This window comes from Cheilinus undulatus, linkage group 4 (genome assembly GCF_018320785.1).
Source record: "Cheilinus undulatus linkage group 4, ASM1832078v1, whole genome shotgun sequence".
Classification (NCBI taxonomy): Eukaryota; Metazoa; Chordata; class Actinopteri; order Labriformes; family Labridae; genus Cheilinus; species Cheilinus undulatus.
The window spans coordinates 50,835,402-50,858,517 of NC_054868.1; the positions used below are offsets into that span (position 1 = coordinate 50,835,402).

General features: G+C 40.7%; 1 protein-coding gene across 1 annotated transcript in view; it reads left to right on the top strand.

The window, feature by feature from the left end:
• The window catches only part of LOC121507795 (voltage-dependent T-type calcium channel subunit alpha-1I-like), a 317,733-nt gene that overhangs the window by 212,079 nt on the left and 82,538 nt on the right, over positions 1-23,116 (top strand). The window contains exons 19-23 of the mRNA XM_041784135.1: positions 447-570; positions 1,175-1,243; positions 16,027-16,205; positions 19,852-19,978; positions 22,768-22,893. Coding sequence (XP_041640069.1) covers positions 447-570; positions 1,175-1,243; positions 16,027-16,205; positions 19,852-19,978; positions 22,768-22,893 — 625 coding nt within the window. The remainder of the gene's footprint in view (positions 1-446; positions 571-1,174; positions 1,244-16,026; positions 16,206-19,851; positions 19,979-22,767; positions 22,894-23,116) is intronic.

Here is a 23,116-nt window from a genome sequence, read left to right on the forward strand (position 1 = left end):
ATCTGTCATGTCAGCCTGGAATAAATTGACAGACAAGGTACACAAACACACAGGTGCAGAGATCTGACTACTACTCTGAGCAGAAAAGCTTTTCAATCTCTTGACTTCTTTGTGGACATTCAGCGGCTCCAGATTGTTCTACACTCACATTCATGTTCACACAGAGTCCTGGTTCTGTGCCAGCTTTGCTCCTGATCAGTCCTTGTTTTAAGACATCCCCATGCATGGTTGCAAACAGGAGTGGAGGTTTGTTGCTATACTTGAGTTTACAGTGTACAAATGGTAATTGTGTCAAGAGGAAAATAGAAAAGACATCTGTGTAGCAAGCCAAAATGCTGTGCACTTGGTTTATGATGGGGCCCTGTGTGTTGTACTTTTGAAAAATTAACATCACGGTTTACGATCTGCTTTCATAACCTCTGCTCATTTGTATCTCTTTATTCCAGGTTCAGACTCCTCTGTCAGTCCATCATCGCTCATAAGCTCTTTGACTACGTCGTCCTCGCCTTCATCTTTTTAAACTGCATCACGGTGGCTCTGGAAAGACCCAAGATCCTGCAGGGCAGCTTGGTAAGTCCCGTCTAATATCTCTTTCACAAGCCATGAATACCTCTTTCAAGAATGGCATTGATAGAGGAACAGATTCTGATGCTCCTTGCAGCATTGACATATTGAATTTCTTGTAAACACATTACTTGTCGAAGAAAAAAATACTCTTCAGAAAGATTTATTAGCTGAAGATTACTCCACATTAATTAATGCACTTCAAAATGCTAATTTGCTTTCACTGCTTTAAGCTCTCGCTGGATTCTGGCATCAAACAACTTCCCTGCAATCAAGCAGCAGCAAATATTGAGTCGTAAGCACTTTTCAAATCAAGTGTTCTGAAGCGTTCACATTAAAGCGAAAGCCTTTCAAATGTGGCATGTAATTTGGAAATGAGATTCAAGTTTAATTAAAAACACAGAGAAGAGATGCCACAAACTTTTTGGAGTAGAAAGCAAAAGAGCAGGACTGACACTGACTCTCACTTCCTGTTTTAAAAACACCAAGTACAGCCGATGTCTTTATTTTCCCCAGGCAGGGTTTCTGCTGTCCTTTTGTTTCTTTCCTGCTTCATTTAAACCCCGGCTCTTTTGTTTCTCTCATGTATTGTTCTCTTCTTTTGTTGCAGGAAAGAGTGTTTCTCACCATTTCAAACTACATCTTTACTGCCATCTTTGTGGCCGAGATGACTGTCAAGGTAAACAAAAGCTTCCTTTTTAGTTTCTTGACTCTGAGCCTTTATCCTTCTTTTGGCTCTCTTTCTTTTCTTTAATTTCTTCAGCCTGACTTGTTCAACTCATGGCACATCTCCATCTATTATCTTTCATCTATTTTACAGTTTATGGGGGGATTAGTGTTTTGATTTAGGTCTGTTGATGTGTGATACAAACAAGCATGCTACTTAGGGTTAGGGATAGACCCTGAAATTTCACCAGGGCACCAAGTATGCAAGTAGCATCACTAAAATGCTTCACCTAAATGTATTTGTCTATAGATGACCAGTACTGATTAATGCATGAATTGCTAAGTGGTTAGAAATAAGCAGGTTTCAGTACTGTCACAGGTACAATTCTGGCCATGAAATAGGTGTTTGCAACTCCATCATCACTGGTTTAAATGCATATGTCTCTTTGTAGTGCACACGCAAAGCATAATCAATGCTACTAACAGCCCAAACTTTCAGTCACAGTGGTGGTAAAAGTGCAAAAAACTGAGTGATATGTGACAAACAGCAGCTCAGATAGAGCCCAGACATCAGCGTGTTTTGTTCCGACAGCGAGTTTGCAGAGCATCTCTGACCACCTGTCTAGGGTTTTTCAACCTTTTCAACCTAAATTTTATTTGCTTCAGGCTGAACAGTGGCATTGTGGCCACTTCTACAGTGCTGAGAAATCATTTTTCTCTCACTAAAAAGGGGCAGTTCATCCCAAAATCTAAAAAAAAAACAAACAAAAAAACAGTAGTGTAGTGCTATGTGTCGATTTATTCAACTCAAAAGTCAAGCATTTATGATATGGAGATATGAGGTTTTTCTCAGGCTGAGGTCTCCATAAAGGACATTTATTTAAAAAATGATAAACTGCATCATTTCCATATTCTGGGTATTATTTGATGTAGCATTGTGTTATGTAATAAAATTCTCACTTTGGTAGATATTTCTTGGCATTTAAAGCATTTCAAAACAGGATTTCCCATTTCCCTGCTTGCAGTGTCCATAAACTACCAGTGTCAGGCATCCTCTGCAACATTCTTGAACAATCTTATTGCACATTTTTGGACTGAACTGGGAATTAGAGCTTTGGTTCTTAACAGGTGGGTCAGGACCCAAAAATGGGTCAGGACGTCATTTTTAGTGGGTGGGGAATGTGTGCCTGGAAAAAATAGCAAGCAAAAGTCTAAGATGCACTTTTATAGATATGTCTCTATCTCTTTGTCATTATCGTTGTGCCATCTTATCTCCAAACTGCCCCATTTTTATTTAAAATATTTGCTATGACTGAAAATTTTGAGAAATTTGAGTTGTGATTTTTCATGAAGAAGACAGTGGTGGGTCCTAAAGCAATATCAGTTAAGAACCACTGTTTTAGAGCATTTTCATATCAGGGAAAGCTGTTTGGTAGCATGCCGAAGCATGATAGCTTCCCCTCTTCTATCTCCACTGGTGGTCTGCTTTCGCATGATCATTTCCGGCCCGAGCACAATTGTTGGCATGCAACTCAGATTAAGTCAGTAAAATCAGTAAAGAAGGAGAAAGAGCAGGACATACCCATGGCAAACACTGGCATCCTCAAATAAAAACATTAGAGTTCAGAACGCTTGGTTTTCACTCTGACCAGTAAAACCAGACTTTGGGGTGACATACGTCTACTCAGATCCAAACTCAGGTCCCACCAACCTGCTCCTATCCTTTTTCCTGTTTTCTATTTGTGTCATGTATCTCCCAAATCCTTTCTTTATGTTTTAATATTCTTTTTTTCTACCTTTTCATCCCATTTATCCTCTCCTCCCATCTTTTTCCAGCATCTTCCTCCCTCCTCTCTTCCTGACAACTCTTCAGCTTGTGGTTAAAGCTGCATTAGTCTCATTAGTGATGGGCAGCTAGATAATGCAGTTAATTAGAAGGCTATCTCTCTTCAGCTGGCCTTTAGCTACTCCTGGACTTCCCACTGAAACAAACACACGTCTGCACACTCCTCTTATTCCACTAATCTGCCCACCAGAAGACATGGCTTCATCCATTATTGAGCGCCGTGTGTCTCCAGGCCTTTTCCTCATTGGTAGAAGTCCTTTAGTGATTTATTTATGACCCAGGATAATGAAGACGTAGCGTGATGTGTAGATCAAGAGTTCACATGTGCACATACATGCATCTGGCCCCGGGTTGAACTTCACTTTGTGTGTTATTGTCATCTCATCTGGAGCTTCGTCTACCTCTCTGCATCTATTTACCTCCATCAGTTTTCCCATCACTTGCATTTTCATTTGCGTTATCTCCTCTGTCTCAGTCATTGGATTAAATTCATATTCATCTGTCTCTTATCGTTTTTTCTGCTCTTTTGTCCCCCCATTTGTAATTTAATCAGCTGGCACCGTTGTTATCGGTGCCCTGCTTCAGATGTGGTCTCAGCTCTCTCTTTCCGCTCTCTTTCTTATCTCAAATAGTGTTTCAGTCTTTAAACTGTGGCTCTAACTTCCACTGAATGAGAGCCGTGACTGCTGCAATCACTTCATAATGAAGTGTGTGTTCTGTCTTTGAGCCGTCACAGAATCAGAAGACTTATCTTCCACTTCTGTTTGTACAACACAGATTTATCTCAGCTGTTATTGTACACACTCACATGCACATTTGTCTCAATAAACTTGGGACAGTATTCATTTCTGTCCCATTACAGAGATATTAACTTTACTAAGGAGGCAGGGAAGGCCTCGATCTTTCTTAGTTAGACAGTTTAAAACGTCAGGAAGTAAATATCAGCCATTTAGAATCAATGTGAATGGAGGAAAGTAAATCTCTAAAGCATGGGTTTCAAACTCAATGCCCAGAGGCCAAAACTGGCCTGTGGTAAAGTTATACCCGGCCCACCAGATCATATCATATTTTTATCATAACTGGCCCACTGGTATGAGGTCTGCACATTTCCTCTAGTTTAAAAATGTAAACTTAACCTTGATGATTTTGAATATCCTTGTTAGGTTGTAAAAATGAAAAAAAGTTAATATAATTAGAAAAAAGTCAGGAATGTGGGAAAATACATTTCTGTTTTTATTTCATATTCTTAATTTTGCATCTCACAGTTAAGACACAAAGTTATGGTTTTGACTTTTTATTTTATGTGTTGACCTTTTGGATTCACAATTTTGACTTTCATCTTGGTTTTTTTAGATCCTCAATTTTAGATTTTTAAGTAAAATTTTGGCCTTTTGAACTTGTGATTTTTATTTTTTTCTAATTTTTTGACCTTTTTAGCTCCCTAATGTGACTTTTATTTCATTATTTGACCTTTTAGATCCTCAATTTTAAATTTGAAAAAACATTTTGACCTTTAAGACTCAATATTTTTCTCTCATGCTTTGTTAGTTTAAACCAATGATTTTGAATTTTATCTAATATTTTGACCTTTAAAACTCATTATTTCAAATTTTTATCTCATATTTTTATATTTTAAAAACATTTCTTTTCTTTGAATGCATGTTTTGGCATATTGAGCTAATATGTTTGAATTTTATCTCAGATTTTGAGCCTTTAAACTTATCATTTTGACTTTTTTCAATCCCAAAATCATTTATCATCAGCGCTAAGGTGTTTCCCCCCCATAATTCATTGCTGGTGAAAATGAGGTTGACAGTTTATGGTTAAATGTTGACCCTGTTTGGCCCTCATGTTGGACCCAAATTCTGAATTCGGCCCAGGCTGTGACTAAGTTTGACATACCTGCTCTAAAGGGACCTGCACACGGTAGTTACCATGAGAAAAAAATCTACCCAAACTGGGTATGATCTCGAGTCTTTACAAAAAGTTATTTTCACCCAGATTACCTGGGGTGGTAGATCCTTCCAGGGTTAGGTCGCAGTTGCACGTGGCAAAATAGGTCAACCCAGACATTCTTCACCCCATCAGTGTGTTCCACTTCCTCCTGAGGGATTCTGCGGTACTTCCAGGCCACATGGGATATAAATTCCCTCCAGCAAGGTCTGGGTCTACCATGGGATCTCCACCCAGTTGGAGGTACCTGGAAGACCTCCACATGGAGACCAACAAGATGCTCGAAACACCTCAACTGGCTCCTTTCAATGCAAATGCAGCAGCTCTATTCTTAAGCCGGGCATACACTGTGCGATTTCAAGCCGATTCTGTGATAGCAGTGGCAGAATGTCAGCTCATACTGTGCAACTGAATTGCTTGGGACACACTACCATCATGCACGATTTATGTGCTCATGCTGCACAGTCTGATGGTCGTGCACGGCCTGAGTGCGAACACTGTACGAGTATGTATGGGTAAAGTCAGGACAGACTGTGACAAAGGTCTGCTCTCCTTTGAGAAAGTCTCACACACTGAGGTTGAAGTCGTGCTCTCCCACTATATCTTTCACTATCAAAACAGCATTGCCATCCGTGTCAGCAGCATGTCCAAGGGTAGGAATATTTCCTGCTCGTTTATTTCCTTTATTATAGCGGGGGTGGGGGGGCATTAGAAAGTCATTCCTGCTGTTGTTATGATTATTTAAGACACTGTCTGACAAGGAAAAAATACCCCAAAGTTGAGGATTGTGCTCGTGGTTCGGCTCTCACTGTGGGAGTGTCTGGAGTCGTACGACCGAAATGTCAAACATGTCTGAAATCCATCTGACCAGTCTGGAGCAGCTGGTCAGGCCACTCTCCGGCCATGGTCGGCCGTCGTATCCTGCCTGTACACAGCATGACAGACGACGCACGATCCAACTGAAAGTCAGCATGACTTCCAAGTGAGTCATGAAATTTGCACCGTGTACACTCAGCTTTTGTTCTCTCAGGATGTCTGAACTCCTCATTCTGTCTCTAAGGCTGAGCCCAGCTACCCCGCTGAGAATCACATTTCACCTGCTTGTATCTGAGATCTTATTTTGATGTCATTACCCAGAGCTCTTAACCATAGGTGAGGGTTGGAGCATGGGTCGACTGGTAAATTGAACACTTTGCCTTCCAGTTCAGATCCTTCCTTTTTGTTAAAACCTTTATTTAAACCAAACAAATAAAAAAAAAACATCCTCAGAGGTTGGGTGATAAGTGCCAAGGTTGTACTCCATGTGCAGAGACTATAGTCCTCAAAGCGGGTGGACCAGGTTCAAGTCCTGTGGCTCCTTCTCCACATGTCATTCCCCTCTTTCTCTCTCCCCATTTACTGGCTCTATCCACTTTAATTTCTCAATTCTACCCCAAAAAAGCACTTTTTCGCCAACTTTTTATGCTATGCTTTGACATTTTCTTGAAAGGGCACTCTTTGATTTTATTAAATACAGACAGTCTAACTTAGTTATGTTTTTAATAACTGTGGTATTTACTTATTCTAAAGCTCTCAAGTATAAAACAGTGAGTCATGCTCCACTATTTTAGCCTTGTAATGATATTTCCGCTGTCTTTGTAACATCAAAGCAGGCAGGCTTTTATAAAGACTCTTAACTCTTTGATTTAACCTATCGGGCTTCATTTCTCCAGTAACTCTCTCCATGCATTATTTACATACTCAAAATGTTGGCTTTGAGACGTAAAAATATCAGATTAATAGGCAAGGCAAGTTTATTAACTTCCACAGGATTTAGGCCCACAAGCCCTAAGCTGCCCTGGAAGCCCCCCACAGGAGCACCGTGGTGGAGAAATCCTCTCACGTTCTTTCCTCTTACGAGCAATGATTGAAATGCTTCAGACATAACTCGGTACCTTGGAAGTCTTTGCTACATTAACGGCACATTATCATCATTATATCATCTGTTTACTAAAGGATGCACACCTTCATTTGAGCGCCGGCTGTGAGAAAAGTAATTGCTCTCTTATTGATGCATCTCCTAGCGCGGTTAAATGAGGTTAAAATTTTCCTTTTAACAAAACAGAAATTAATTATCTTCACGGCAGCCAGGTGATGATCTCCTGCAGAGCTTTTTGTTTTCCCATGTTTTAGTCAACACTCCACTGAACATCATTTTCTCCTGACTGTATCTCACCCGTCATCCTTGTTTGCCCCGCCTGCCCCCCAGCCTCCTGCACTTAATCTGCTGGTCGGTCAGATGGCCCTCTGAGGAGGCTCTAATTAAACAGAGTTTCCTCCCAGAGAAGCGCTCAATCACTGCGGCCTCTACCTCATTTCCTGTCCACGGACACACACAAACACACGAACATGAGCAGCAGTGATCGGTGTGAACAGCCCTACCTGAATGCTGTCTGACCTTGAGGGTCTCTAATTAGAAAAAAACAAGGGAAATGTAGATCCAACTATCCCTCCAGTCCTCCTTCAATCTGTCTCTTTTGTCTCAGGTAATTGTGAATCCCCTTTGGTGTCACCTGTTAACCATGTTTTTTTAACCAGAAGTGACCGTATTTGGTGAGTGTGCATTGCTTTGCCTCTATCCTGTTTGACAAACAGCCTTCGGGGCTACTACTGGTAGAAATCTAAAAGCTGTAGTATTAACCTGTCTAGCCTTAGGCCTCAGCACCACTTTCTTTATGGCGACTTTTTTCAACTTTAAGCAAAAGTTTTTAAGTAGAATTATGGTGGTTTGGAACAAAACATATGACAGAACAAAGACATGGAGACACATGCATCCAAATCAAACCACATCTTGGACTTTGCAACCTTTTTTGCTGCCTGGACACACATCCTCAACTCACTGAACATGGCCTTATGACCTTCTTTTGGATTCCCACCAAACAGAGCCAGGATCCTAAGGCCCACCTTGCCTTATTTTAAGCTAGATGGGGTCATAAGTTAGTGTTTGTTCAACAACCATGATGATCAGGATAAAAACCCTTATATCAATAAAAGTCAGTGTGTGCAGTTACCCACAATTTCCACATACTACTGCTTGCTGCAACACGCTCTGCACGTTTGGCTCCTACCAAAGGTGAGAAACCTCAAACACTTAGGATCTGAAGTCCGTACATTGTGTTATATTTTGAAAGTACCGGATACTCTACACCTTTGGCTCCCTGTTTGGAGTTTTCTGATTGATGGAATTTGGCATGGTTTGGCAGTGGCCAGTTCTTAAAATAGACCTGCAGCACATCTCCAACTAAGTGGAGTGGAGGGGCATTTCAGGGACACACCAGTGCTGGACCGGAGTGCAGGCAGGGAACTGCTCTGACTGACTAGAGAGGGACCAATTTGCTCTGCAGTTTGACTCGCTGGCGGATTGTGGCGCAGCTGCTGCGTGTGGATATTGGAGATCAAATTAATGTGTAAGTCTAAATAAAACTGGACTTTTAAAACACATGGGTTTAACAATATTTTTATCCATCCTATACTGTGACATTTTGGTGCACATAGTCGCAAGACAAATACATGTGAATTCTTTTCAAAGTCTTAAAACAAGAACCTGAATCCAAGTTATGAACCAAGCAGTGACCTCTGTAAACTGTTACCAATGAAAACATTTACTATATCAGATTTCTTGAATGCAGTCTAACACAGCTAGATGTTGTGGTTGGAGACTGATTTGAACTTACATGCTAGGCTGGATTTAGTAATGTGACAACCCTAGGCAGAGACCAGTACAAGGCCATTTCCCATTTAGTTGAAAACAATCACCACAAGTGAACAAAATATTTACTCCAGTATAATTTGTTCATCAACTCTTAGAAGAGCACCAAAACTCAAATCTGCCACATTGCAATGTTGTCGTCAAGCCAGGTAGAACTACAGACATGCATTTTTTTTTTTTTTTTGCTCCCTATTGGTGCAATAGCCTCTCTTTTGCTCCAAATCAAACATTTTCATTGATTGCATGCCATTTTACAACAAAGTGATCCACCAGTTTGTTGTTTCAGTATGTCTACAATGATCTTCATACCTTAATAAAACAACATTTTGGAGGCTTTTTAGGGATTTGGACCTTACTGTTGGTATCAGGGACTTTTTAAGATAATCAAAATATATTTTGATGTTTTTTATTAACATTTGGTTCTGATTTTACATTCAAAATGCACACCTTAATCACTGAAAGTAAATTTATGTGTACTTCATATTTGCTGAACACCTTTAGTAAGTATATCTTGAGGCCCCTTGGATCATGAGACCCCAGGTAACCATCCAGTTTCCACGTACAGCATCATCTCCACGATCTGCGGGCGAATCATACTACAGTGCACATTGCTCCCTCTCTAGTCTATCAGAGCAGTTCCACAGCCGGCGCTCCAGTCCAGCAGTAGAGCATCCCTGGCACAGCACTGTAGACACGCTTCCAGTGGGCGAGGTAGTTTGCCTTCAGTCGTAGCAAGCCTGCAGCGCTTCGGTGCATGGCCTAGTTGTCGTATGTTGCAGGAAATTGCGGGTTATCCGAAGGTAAAACCACCTATGCTTGTGCATAAACAACTCAATAAAACCCAAACTGGAGTCTACGTTCAGTGCGTTCTCCAGAGAAACTGCAAAGCATGGCAGAAGTTGCATTGTAATCAGCCCTATTATATCATCATAAGCAAAAGGGATGACATGGATTGTAATCGCACCAAAACAGGAGTTGTAGGCCATGTAAGAATTTTAAGGGCATGACAAAATGTCATGGAATCTCCTAACAGTATGCAACTCACCCCTTCTTAAAAAAACAGTGATATAATAAAGGAAAAAAATCTAACAACCATTAAGGGCAATGCAATTTCTCCATATACTACCTTAGATGCCAGATAACAATAACAATGCTTATCTGACAAGTACTATAATTGCCACATCTTCCACAAAGTGATCTTGCAAATCGGCTTTGAATGTTGTTGAAACAGGGATTTAATGTGACGTGCTGGCACTGTGAGCTAAAGGACAGCTTGTAGTGTGAGAGGACAGGAGCAAGGCTCTGATGATAGCGCTGGCATCAACCTGCCATTGATTTCCTATGCATCATGTTGTATCATGGCCACGTTTGATCTGCCTAATGGAGGCCCCACAGCATTCCAAGAGTCCCGGCGGGGCCTCGGTATAGCCGGCTGCTATTAATAACAGCAGGTGTATTATAATTCGCTGTACAGGCTGACAAAACGAGACGAAGGACCTATGATATAGAATCTGACAGTGACTTGTTGCTGTGCAGATTTCACAGAGAGAAATGTGTCACTGTCAGAAGACTTGATTGTGTTAGCTGTCAACAACACAGAAATGTTGTTTCCTCAACAGAGCCGTATAGAATCCTGCAGAGTGACAACTTTAGTAGTTTTCTGTAACATAAACTTCTTCTCTTCCCTTATCAAACTCTGCACCTATCTGTCATTCCACCCCCCTTTTCCAGCCTTTCCTATAAACCAGGCTGCTACATTATATTTATAGAGTTAGGATATCCTGACAGCAGTTGGTGCAGTACTTTCTGTTATCATGGTTTCCCCTCTGCTGCTGATATTGTAGCTCACTTCAAGTAACTGCGGTAGCTGCCATGGTGTTGCTTGATAGATGGAATATGCTGTCCAGGATTTACGGCAGCTTTAGCGCTGACATTTTGTCCATTTTCCACCTTTTAATGGTCTTTTGTGGTCTAAATGAAACACCCATGCCATGCTTTGGTCAATATGTAAAATGGACCCAGAAACAGAGGATGCTCTAAAAAAGTTCTTTCAAGCAAATGAGCTTCAGGTTTTTCACCACACTTTGAAAACGTTTTTCCATGTTGCATGGCCTCCTGCTGTCATTTGCAGGCAACTCTTTGCGTATTACACACTGTGCCTATGGAGAATCATCCACACCAATGCAAGCAAGTCTAAACTTTGAATAGCCGTGGTCGTACGTCCTGTTATGGCCACTCACATAACATGCATTCCTTTAACCTGACACACCACATCGACTGCTCCATATAACTATTGCATAGAGAAAATACTTCACATTCATCTGGGAAACAAATATTTTTTTCTGGTTGATGTTTTTCTCACACCGTACCTCCCTGAAGCCCACTGGCACCTTCTAGTAGTGCTGAACAATTTGCAAAAATAAACTAATTGCGATTTTTTTCCCCCAATATTGTGATTGTAATATGCGATTAGTGTTAGGTTCCTCCTTGTGTAGTTTTTAATGAACAAGCAATAAATAATTCTACTTTATAACCTATATTCAGTCAGGATTACTCTCATCATACATTTAACTATTTTATTGCAAAATGGATATGCAGCCTTACTTGCCGGAGAAGGTTCTGCTCAAAAGAAGCTCCTTGGGTTTGTCAGGCAGATATATTTATGACAACGGATACTGAAAGCAAGTTATTTTTGAAGCATGTAATCATAGTGGCACGAATATGAGGGTGCAACAAGCTTTAAGCTATAAAAGAGGCAGCTGGGGTGGAGGAGGTTGAGCTTTGCCAGCAGCAGTGTGGTGCATCAGTTATAATGCAAGCAGGGATTAGTGAGAAGTACGTCCAATTTAAATGGGCCGCTGTGTTGAAAGGGCTTTGATTGGCTGTGGGTGCTGGGAGGCAGTAATTGGGATCAGTTGGCTATCAGCTGGGTGTATGATTTCTGTAAACTTAAGCTAAGCTTCATCAGTATTAAATAAAATGAACTCGGGCAGAGCGATTAAAAATATCTTATTGCAGTTATTTTTGTTTTCAAATGCTTGAAGGGGATTATCATTTTTATGCCTCTTGTTTGATTAAGAAAAATGTACATAAAACACAAAAAGGTGGATTTTTTTAAACCATTCTAAAATAACTGACACTTGAATGTTTGCATAATGTGCAAAAAATCTCTGCTGCCGCAAAAATGAATGTATTAAACTGGTATTTTGACACCTTTTAGGTTAAAGAAATGTTGAAACTTCTGTGATTTGTAAATTGCTGCAGGTTATATTGTCAGTAATCTAATATGCGATTTATTTCCCAGCCCTACCTTTTAGGGGTGGCACTCCTCATGCTCTGAAATCAGCTGCTCTTATTAGTCAAAAAATCTCCAATCTTCTTACAATAACATTTCTGTAAATACATTTCAAAGAACTCTTCTGGGAGCTTCATTGTGGATTTTTTTAAGTGAAGGCAGACGACATGACAATGAAAGAGAAGTGGATTATGCTGTGAAAGTCATTTCCCGGCTTGAAAGGAGAGTTTCATACACATAAACATGTTTGAACTGACAATTCTGGGTCAATTCAGAATCCATAGAGCATGTGTGAATTCTAAAATCCTATAGCATGCTGTAAGGCTGCCAGAACATGTTGTTGTCAAGCTTGCTCTACTGTTAAATACACATGACACATTTTTCAGCGACTCATTCTGTAGCATTGCACCATCATTATGCTGATGGCATGTTCCCAAACAGATTCATAAGCAATGCAATTGCTTATTCAACCATTTCCAGATTTTTCTCATTGTTCCACACATCTCTGCTGCTGCATTTCCTGCCAATCTTTGACAGTTCTGTTTCAACACCACATGACAGCCACACCAGGCTGTTATTACCATGAAAGCACCCGGCAGATGACAAATGACGCCCAAACATCTGTCATGTAACTTTTCCTCCAACCTTTCAACTGTGTGATTTCACAAAACTTTCTACTCTTCACTCTGGAGCCTCTCTCCTCCACCCCTTACCTCAAACTCTCACTACTCTCTGATAGATGTCTCACTGTGTCCACTAAATTGTCGATTTCGTCCACCCCATTCACCACTGTCCTGTGTCCTTCTCCCTCCTTCCAATTCCATCAGCCATCAAGGCTGTACCTTACTGTCCCTTGTCCTTAGATTTCCTGCTTTGGCTACTTAAATGAATAGGGATAATCATTCACAATGGTGATGCATTAATACTCGTTGGATGTTGATTGGCCCCCAGCTCTCAGCCAATCACATCTAATTGTCTCAACAAGGCAGCCCATTTATATGACGTCCTTCTCACTGATTCTTGTACCATCAGTGCTGATCAGACTACACAGCTGTTAGCAACGCGTCAACTCCACCACCCCAGCTGCCTCCTTTTTAGCTTAAAGCAGTGATACTCAACTCGTGGCTCTAGAGGCCCGTGTGGCTCTTTTGTGATGATTTGTGGCTCTTTTATGTCTTCATTTGAAATATTATTCTTTTAAACTTTGACCTCAGAAATGCTGCTTCTGCTGCTTTTCGCCCATTTTTACTACTTCTTTTAGCCACTTTTTCATCCATTTTTTCCACTTTTATCCCATTTTTTCCCTTTTTCATCAGCTATAGCCACTTTTATCCTGCTTCTTTTTATTTTTTTGCCCATGTCAGCTGCCTTTTGCCATTAAATGCCACTTTTCCCAATTTCCCCACCTTTTTACAGCTTATTTGCCCACTTGATTGTAGTTCTTGCGATGGCATTTTTCAACAATTTGGCTCTTTGGTTGAGCAGGGTTGAGTAACACTGGCTTAAATCATTGGTTGCACCTTCATATTCACTTCTGTGCTGGACTAATGCCAAACTAAATTTCCTTATGTTTGACATGCATTGTCATGAATGTATCTATCAATATGGGGGTTTCTAGCAGTCTGCTCCCTGGAAAGTCAAAGCATGCTGCTTAATAAACTCAGGGAGTATCTATTAAGCGGATACTTTACTGTGTAGTAACTGTATATCCTTTTTGCAATGAATGCTGAAATGTATGACATGAGTAAGACAATTTGATTTGACTTAAATGATGTAGGTAGAACGTCACATTACAGCAGTTATTCCCATAGTTGGGTTTAGATGCTATGGGGGTTGCAAGACACTGAAGGGACGTTGCAAGCTGCCTTCAGAATTAAAGGAGACATATTATGCAAAAATCACTTTTTCAGGCTTTTCTAACACAAATATGTGCCCCTGGTCTGTCCACAATCCCCTCAAATACCAGAAAAATCCATTCCCTCTCCCCCTCTCTTTCTCCACCTTTCAGAAAATGTGTGCTGAAACAAGCTGTTCTCAGATTTAGCTCCTGGTGACCCCACCAGGAGCGTAAGCACCCGCCCCCAGGTTTGGTTGACCCTCCCCCACTTTGAGGAAAGTTCTGCCCTCCTCTACTGATCCTCTTAACTACTAGCTGAGTTGCTGGATAGTTCAATGGGTAATCCTGCTGACTATGGTCTCAGAGTTTGATGGTTCGAATTCCAGTCAAGTTCCAACCTTTGGATAAAAGTGTCTGTAGTACCAGGAGTACTGCATCCATTTCCTGAGAGGGGTGTGCTCAGGGGCGGAGTCAGACAGCTAATTACCATTTAAAGCCACAGACACAGAAACGGCTCGTTCTGAGAAGGGTTGAAATTGAGGGGGTTTAAAACGTACAAAATCCTATACTGGAGTGTTTTTTCAGCAACAAACTTCACAGGTGTGTTTTGGGGACCTCTGAGACCAATGTAAGCTTGTCTTAAAAGGGTATAATATAAAACAAAGAATCATTTGAAATGGGCATGCAAATTGCCTATATGTTCAGCCACACCTCATGTATAACATCCTGGTTTCAAGATCAACCAGAGGCTTCTGTCTTGCGTGTCATTCCCTATTCTCTTGTCCCTTTTTCCTCTGGATTTGTATTTTCTTTTGTGTGCTTTACATTTTCACGTGTAACGTTAGCACCAGGAACAGTTGTCTTTGTGGTGGCAACTTTGAGTTGTGCTCGAGTTGATAGTGTCAGCATTGTCACTGCCTGGAGCTTGCATGTATTGAGCCTGGGTCTGTTGAAGTCAGAGATGCAATGATTTGTCGTCGTTGTCGACGATAATCGTGTGTGTGTGTGTGTGTGTGTTTGCAAAACGTTGTTTTCTCAAGCTGAGATGCTTGGAAGTGAGCCATCTGTCATTCATACTATGTCTAGAGTTGCACATACTCAACAGCAAAAGAAAAACAGAGAGAAACAGCGGCGCCTGATGCAACTTCTGCATGCCTAAAACTTTGAATGTCTAGGAAAATGTCTGATTGGCCTGCAATAGGATGACTGGCCAAACCTTCGTCCGATCAAACTCAGAGCTTTTATTTTTAAGGTTATGTCCTTCCCAAACACTGCTATTGGGGTATTTTCAACATGGATGTGTAAAATAGCCATGTATTGGATGCAGTGGTCTAACTGGTGTGTCAGGTCAGTGTAACCAGGTCCACATGGAACCAGGATTCTCCCTCCCTCGCCACACGAGCTCACCCCATGGTATTTAATCATGCCTACTGTAACAGTGGGAGTTCAGAGTTTACAGTAGAAGTTTCTGATTTAAGAGGATTTGGGAAAGACTGCTGAAGAGCAAAGTCAGCAGTCCACAATACTGTACGTCTCAACTGAATTCTAATCATAGCAGAGCTTTTCTTTGAGTGATTCTTCTTAAGTTTTAATCATTGACTTCTCACTCATTTTCTCTACAGTCAGCAAAATGTAATGCCAAAATAAAAGCTGGTTAACTGCAAAGACAAATCCACAGGACTTTGATTTCTCCGTGGATTCATCATCCAAAATAGCATGAAGATATTTCCAGACCTACTTCCCTTGTAATTATCCCTTTCCCCCTGTTGTCTGCACATTTTCTTTACTCTCTCCTTGTCCTTATTTTCTTTCAACGCTCTCTTCCTCATAAGGAGTTTAGGAGCTGTTGCTTGTCTTCTCCACCTTCCCTCCTTTAATCTCCCTGGAAATTTGACTAGTTTGGATATAGAGCACTCCCTGGATCAAAAACCTCTCCTCCTCCTCTATTTTCTCATAACTTATGATTTTAAAATGTCTCCTCTCCTCTGCGAGCCTCCACTCAGCAGCTGACATGAAATGAAACAGAAGTTTGAGAGGCTTAATAAGGAATCTGAATATCAAAGAGTGTGTGTATTACCAGTGTGGGCTTGAGCATCTCTCTCCCTTCATCTCTCCAGGTGGTGTCCATGGGTCTGTACCTAGGGGAGAAGGCCTATCTGAGGAGCAGCTGGAACATCCTCGATGGTTTCCTCGTGTTTGTGTCCTTGATTGACATCGTGGTGTCTATGGCGGGCGGAGCTAAAATCTTAGGGGTTCTCCGTGTTCTCAGGTTGCTCAGGACGCTTCGTCCCCTCAGGTAAGGAGAACAAACATGCTTTCTTGTTTTTTTATAACCATGGAATGTTTATTTCATATGTAGTTATGGTTTTTGACATCTATGATTTTATGGAACTTAAAAACCTTATCTAGCTACAGATTTATCACCTCAGTCAGCATTCCCCTAATATTAACATGGTTGGAATCACTAGTTTAAGTCTTTTCCAAAACTCAGTGCCTTCAGACAATATTTAGACCCTCTTAACTTTTGTGTTACAGCCTGTTGCTCCAATCAAAAAAAGAAAATATTCTCATTTATCTACAATCAGTACCCCATAATGACAAAGAAAAAACAGATTTTTTTGCTCAGCTTAGCTCCGATTCCTCCCATTTCTCTCCCTCTTTGCTGAGATGTTTCTACATTCTGATTGGAGTCTACCTGTGATGAATTAGATTGATTGGATGTGATTTGGAAAGGTGCACACCTCTCTATAGAAGGCCTCACAGCTGACAGTGATTTCAGAGCAAAAAGAAAGCCATGTAGTCAAAGGAACTGCTGCAGAGCTCAGAGACAGGATTGTTGACAGGCACTGATCTGGGGTTGGCTATAAAAAATTCTGGTGCGGGATGACAGATAGCCTAGCGGACTAAGATGCTACACGGTCAGCCCGGGTTTGAATCTGGCCTGTGGTCCTTTACCTCATGTCTCTCCTCACTCTCTCTCCCATATCTGACTCCATCCACTGTCCTTCTCTATGTAATAAAGGCATGAAAAGCCCAAAAATAGATTAAAAAAAATTCTGTTACACTAAAAGTTCTCCAGAGCACAGTGGCCTCCAAAATTCTCAAATGGAGAAATGTTTGGCACAACCAGGACTCTTCAAAGAGCTGGTCACTCGACAAAACTAAGCAATTTGGGGGAGAAGGGTCTTAGAAAGAGAGGTGACCAAGGACCTGACGGTTAGTCTGACTGAGCTCCAGAGATCCTGTGTGGAGATGGAACAAAGTCCCAGAAGGGCATCCATCACTGCAGCCCTCCACTGATCCGGGCTATTAGCAGAGTGGCTGGATGGAAGCCTCTCCTCAGTGCAAAACACATGACTACTACTTTCCCTCCTTGTCAAAACATGGGGGAGTCTACCATTGAGATAAAACCATTTGGAGCGCTGGTTTGACAGAGAACACTACCTAGTAAGAGCAACAGGTGTCAGGTGGAGGAGCAACTTAAAGACTGGCTGTGTCCTAAACCACACACTCATTCCCTACTCCCTATCAACTCCATAGTGAGCAGCGTATAGTGGACTTTATAGTGGACTCTAACTGCAAAACACAAAAATGATTTCAGACTCTACTCTGGCTGCGGGCAATGATGTCATCGCCATCTCACAATTAAGCAACAGCTCTTGGATTTTACATGACAATGACAGAGGATTGAAATTAACGGTAGCATTTCACTGAAAACTGATACTAAATGTAGTGTAATATCATATAAATAAAAATACTTGCAGAGAAAAAAAAGCTTTTGAGACTTTAGTGGCAAAATAGCCAAAATTTGTGTGTGTGTGTCACTTATTTTTGCATAAGGAGGATGATCTCATGTCTTGTAATCATCATAGGGGGAAAAGTTACTCTGTTTTGAATCCTTAACACTTTCACACAGATGAAATACTTTGGTTAAAACCAAACAAACAAAAAAGCCTTTAAGAATGTATCGATATGTGTTCTCCTCTCATTCGGTACCGTGATGCATGATGGGAAATATTGCTTAGCTAGTGACCATCGGTTGTTCACTACTTTTCACAATGCATTTTGGGATAGAATGAGTATACTATATAGTGAATAACAATGCTCACTCAATATTCGGACACCACTACAAAATGACGCATTCACCATATAGTGCACTATATAGTGAACAGGGAGTGATTTCGGACACAGCCTGCCTTATGACTGCAGACTGAGAGCTCAGCTATTGTATCATATCTTCTAGATGCACAGACTCCATATGGTGTAAACAGATTGAGCTAAAAGAGTGACACAGCTGCGTGTTATCCAGACCAGTGGTTCTCTTTGGCTGGGTGCCAGAAAGCTCTCCCATTCAACCCCCCTATGGACGGCCTTGTCTGCACATGACCATTCTCAATTGTGCATGGCTGTGTTGACCACCTTCATGTAAAGTGGGAGTCCCCAGTCTCTGGCACCTTTATTTTGGGGGTCGCAGGCTGAAAAGGTTGAGAACTCCTGATCCAGACTACATGTTGTGGACTCTGCCACATGAAATTGAAACCACACTTGGGAGGATGGTCTAAACCTTTTCCCCTTTTTTGGAGATTTTGAGAACAGACTGCACTTTATATTCCAGGGCTCATTTACAAAATTTCACAATATGCACCCTGTTAGCATTGCATGCCCTTGAGCAATTGTACTGTACCAGAACTAACTCCTTTTATCTTTGCCATGACCAAGAATGTGTGCCTCAATTGAGTGCAATATGGAGCATTTACCCTGGTCAAACAAACAGGACTTTAGGGGTCAAACATGTTCAGGGACAGTACAGATTGCCTAGTGTGAGCCTGACCTTGTAGAAGTGCATATTTGGGTGGAAATCCTGTTTTTTTTTACTGTTTATTTTTCTTTTTTTTAAGGCATACTGTTGTTTTATATAATGGTATTTTTCACATTGGTTGAGGACAGTATTACCCACCTTTTTCCCAAAATAAATAGAGCCTTGCCACCTGCAAAGTTCCATTTTTGTTTTTTTTTTTTTTTTTTTTTTTTGGAGATGGATAACATAGAAAGTTAGGGAGAGACAGCTGGGAGGACATACGGTGAGGGGCCATAGGTCAGACTTGAACCTGTGCTGCCTGCTTGGAACACTGGGTTCTGTACATGTTGTCCAACCTTACTGCTGGGCCATCTGCACCCCGGACGCCCTAAGACACCAGCTACCTGCATGTTTACAAGATGTGAGCAACTGAACGAAAAAAATGAGCATTCACTCTTGTACTGTTCCATTTGGATAACCTGTAACAACATAAAATGGTCCAATATGACTGTTTATTCAAAGGGTGCAGAACCAAATGGAAATCTGAGCCCAATTTGTCAAATTAAATTGCTTTCTGGTTCTATTAAAGATTTCATGACATGTTAGATCCATCTTGTGACCTCCTTTGGGGTTTTTGAGCCCCAGGTTGAGACCCACTGCTTATAGATATTGTTTTTAACCCTTTGGTGCCTGACATCACCGGACAGAGCAGTTAGGAAAGTTGCTGAGGTTGTAGCGTCTGGATAGCTATGGTTTAAGGAGCTCAAACTGGTTTCATGTAAGGTCATATTAGGAAGGAAGGAGTTCTGTTTGCCATGACCACGGGATCCTGTGCAGCCTTTCTCTTACGATTGCAAATTTGCATTCATTAAAAACCGTTTAAAGCTGTTTATTTTTTTTTTTTTTATCAGAAATGATCCAAATCTTCTGTATCAAATCATCCTACTCACTGAAATTTTTTTGTTGCTTTTGACGATGACTCAAGGTTCTTTATTTAACAGCAGTTCTAGGACTTAATTTTTAACTTTCCAGACTTTGAATTCTATGAAACAGTCATGCCTTTGTCTCATTAAATTCTCTTTTCTTTGCCTTTTCATCCTCTCCACTCTCTTTCTCTCTTTGCATGTCTCTCTCCGTCCTGCAGGGTGATCAGCAGAGCTCCGGGCCTCAAGCTGGTAGTTGAGACCCTCATCACGTCGCTCAAGCCCATCGGCAACATCGTCCTAATCTGCTGCGCCTTCTTCATCATCTTTGGCATTCTTGGTGTTCAGGTAAATCCTGTCAGAAGCTGATGAATTTGCTGTCTGTTTTTTTATTTATTAATGAGGGGATCTTATAAGCCTTTAATTGGGAATTTGTGGTATGCACAGATTTTCTTATGGCTTTAAGGTACAACCCGAATGTTTAGTGTTATTCCCCATGAGTCCTTGTTTGCATCAGTGATAAAATCGTTTCCTCACTGAGAAGCTAAGATGCTCAATCAGAGCTGAAAGGCAGAATGGCCTCACATCAACATGCAAAAATCCAGCGTTTATGGGCCAAATGTAATAAAACTATTCAAATACACTGGCTCTTAGTCATGTTATAACCCATGGCCGTTTCAGCAGTTAATGAGTAAAAATGAGCTGAAGAAAGTGCTTTTAACTTGTGCAGTAGAACTCAAGTACAGTGGCCCTGAAGGTCAACTGCAATTACAGTAAAAATATCACTCAGTGCCACGATCAGACCACACAATCCTTTTGTCTGTCACATTGGTCACTTTTACAAACTGGACCCATATGAGAGACTACCCAATTAATCATCACAGCAATGTTTCCCCAGTTGTGATTCATTGATTCATTGCAATTGTGTTAGATTAGTAGAAATTGGTGCTAGCTGGGTTCTGATGTTGAAATTATTTATTTGTGTTGCATTTAAAACCCCTTTTTCACTAAATTTTACCACTTTTATTTGCCACCTTTGATCAATTTTTGCCCGTTTTTCCTCTTTCTTTTTGTGTTTGCTGCTTTAAATGAATTTTACAACATTTCAACACCTTTTCATCACTTTTAATTCCTTATTTTTTCTGCTTAAAATCCATTTTTTTCACTTTTGCAATTCAATTTTACTGTTTTCTTCCAATTTTGCTAGTTGTAACTCCTCTGCACCACTTTTTTCTGCCTGTTTTTGCCAACTTTAACCTTTTTCCAATTTTTGCCCATTTTTTGCCCGTTCTTGTCACACTTGACCTATTTCTGCCATTTTAACCCAATTTTTACACTTTGTAATCCCATGTCATTACCTTCTAATAATTTGGCCACCTGTAACCCATTTTTTGCCAAATTATCAACCATTTTCACCATCGTTTCTTCTCAGCTTTTGTCAGCTCAGCTCAGTGTTTCTGTGGGAATTTGTGCCCATTCATTCTGTAGAGCAGGCCTATTCAATTAGCAGCTCGGGGGCCACATGCGGCCCAAAACTAACCCCCAAGAGGCCCAGCCTGTGGTCATGCCAGAGATGCAGAAGGCAACCTGTTTTGCAAGTTTTAATAAATTCCCACAGTATTTCAGACTGTGAATGCAACACTCCGCATAGTCTAGCAACTGTACCCACAATGCACTGTGTTGTTTTGATGTGTGGCAAGCGAACTGTAGCTACAGCTGTGCTAATTTAGTTTTTATGCACTTTGGGATATGCCTGGGTAAGATGTGACCAAAATGATTATTTACAGAATTTCTTTTTCTTTTTTCATTCTCTTCATTTCATTTTTATTCAAGTAAAAAAAAAAAAACATTTCTACTACCTTAGGTTATTTTCAAATACAGCTCTGCTGTTGTGTTTTATGCACTTTTGTGCTTTTGTCATGCTGCCAAATTTAAAAGTGAGACTATGAGTAAAAAGTCATCAACTTGATATAATGGTTTGAATTTTAACATTTGCAGCTGCTTACTGGGCACCAAACATGTCTGGCCCAGCTACATTTCTTGATTTTAAAATCCGGCCCAGTTGAATTTGTAATTGAATAACCCTGCTGTAGAGCCTTCATGAGACTGGGCACTGATGTTGGGTGAGAAGGCCTGGCTTACAATCTCCTCAAGCCATGTCTTTATAGTCCTTGCCTTGTGCACTGGGGCACAGTCATGTTGGAATAGAAAAGGGCCTTCCCTAAACTGTTGCCATAAAGTTGGAAGCTTAACATTGCCCAAAATGTCTCAAGATGCTGAAGCATGAAGATTGGCCTTCTATGGCGTCAGCAGAGCATCGGAGACTTGAACACACCATAAAATTTCGCAGTCATTGACTCAAAAACCAAATACGTTTGTCTATATAGTGATATTAACCAACATAATGCATCCCTACAGTTATATCTCTTTTATAAATACATTAAAACAAGATGAAGCAGGCAGAACTCAAGCCAGAAAAGAAATGGAGTCAGTCTGGAAAACAACAAAAATCTAAATAAACCCACATCGTTAACTGTAATGATAAGTTCAGTGTATTTCCTGAACAAGTTTTCATTTATATAAAAACATTTCAATTTCAATTTTCCTTCTACATGTCCTCCTCATGTTACCGTCAAAAATGTCTCATTAAATCTCACTCTAGGCCTGAGAAGTGTCTGTTTTAGCAGGATCAACATAGCGGGCTATATCATTAGTATTATTATGTATTGTACCCCACATATAGGTGGGTTTAAAGGGCATACAAACATACGGCTAACAAGGCTTGGCTGTTTATTCCACCAGTGCACTTCTCCATTTTCTTTACATTCATTTATTATTCCCTCTGCTCCCTCTCTTATGTGTTATTTTAATCACCGCCATCTTTGATGTGTTCAGTTTGATTGGAAATTAAAAACATCTTCTTCTCCCAGGAGGAGAAAACACACTGTTGAAATGAAACACTGTTTGAGTTTGGCTTCATTCAAACACTAGTTGCAGAAGCTAATTATGAAATTCCTTCAAAAGCTTCATGAAAGACGACGCTACAAACAACGGTTGTCATGACTTCATCAGAATGCTTCTCTGTGTGCCTCCGTCTCTCACTCCCCTCTCTCTCCCTCTCTGTTTTTCCTTCCCAGCTCTTCAAAGGGAAGTTCTACTACTGTGTGGGTTTCGACGTGAAGAACATCACAAACAAATCTGACTGTCTGGCTGCCAACTATCGATGGGTTCACCACAAATACAACTTTGACAACTTGGGACAGGTACGAGAGAGGAAAACACAACATGTCTGGAGTTCTTTGAGCACAGAAACAACATGGCATGCTCTAATTAAGGATAAAATAATGATGAGCACATGCTGTATATCTAAAAATGTCTGTACTGTATATGCAAAGGAATGACTAAAAACACATACCAAAGATAGGAAACACCACCTGGGCTATTGTGTAAGAAATGCCTTCAACTTCAGACAACAGAAATAAGACA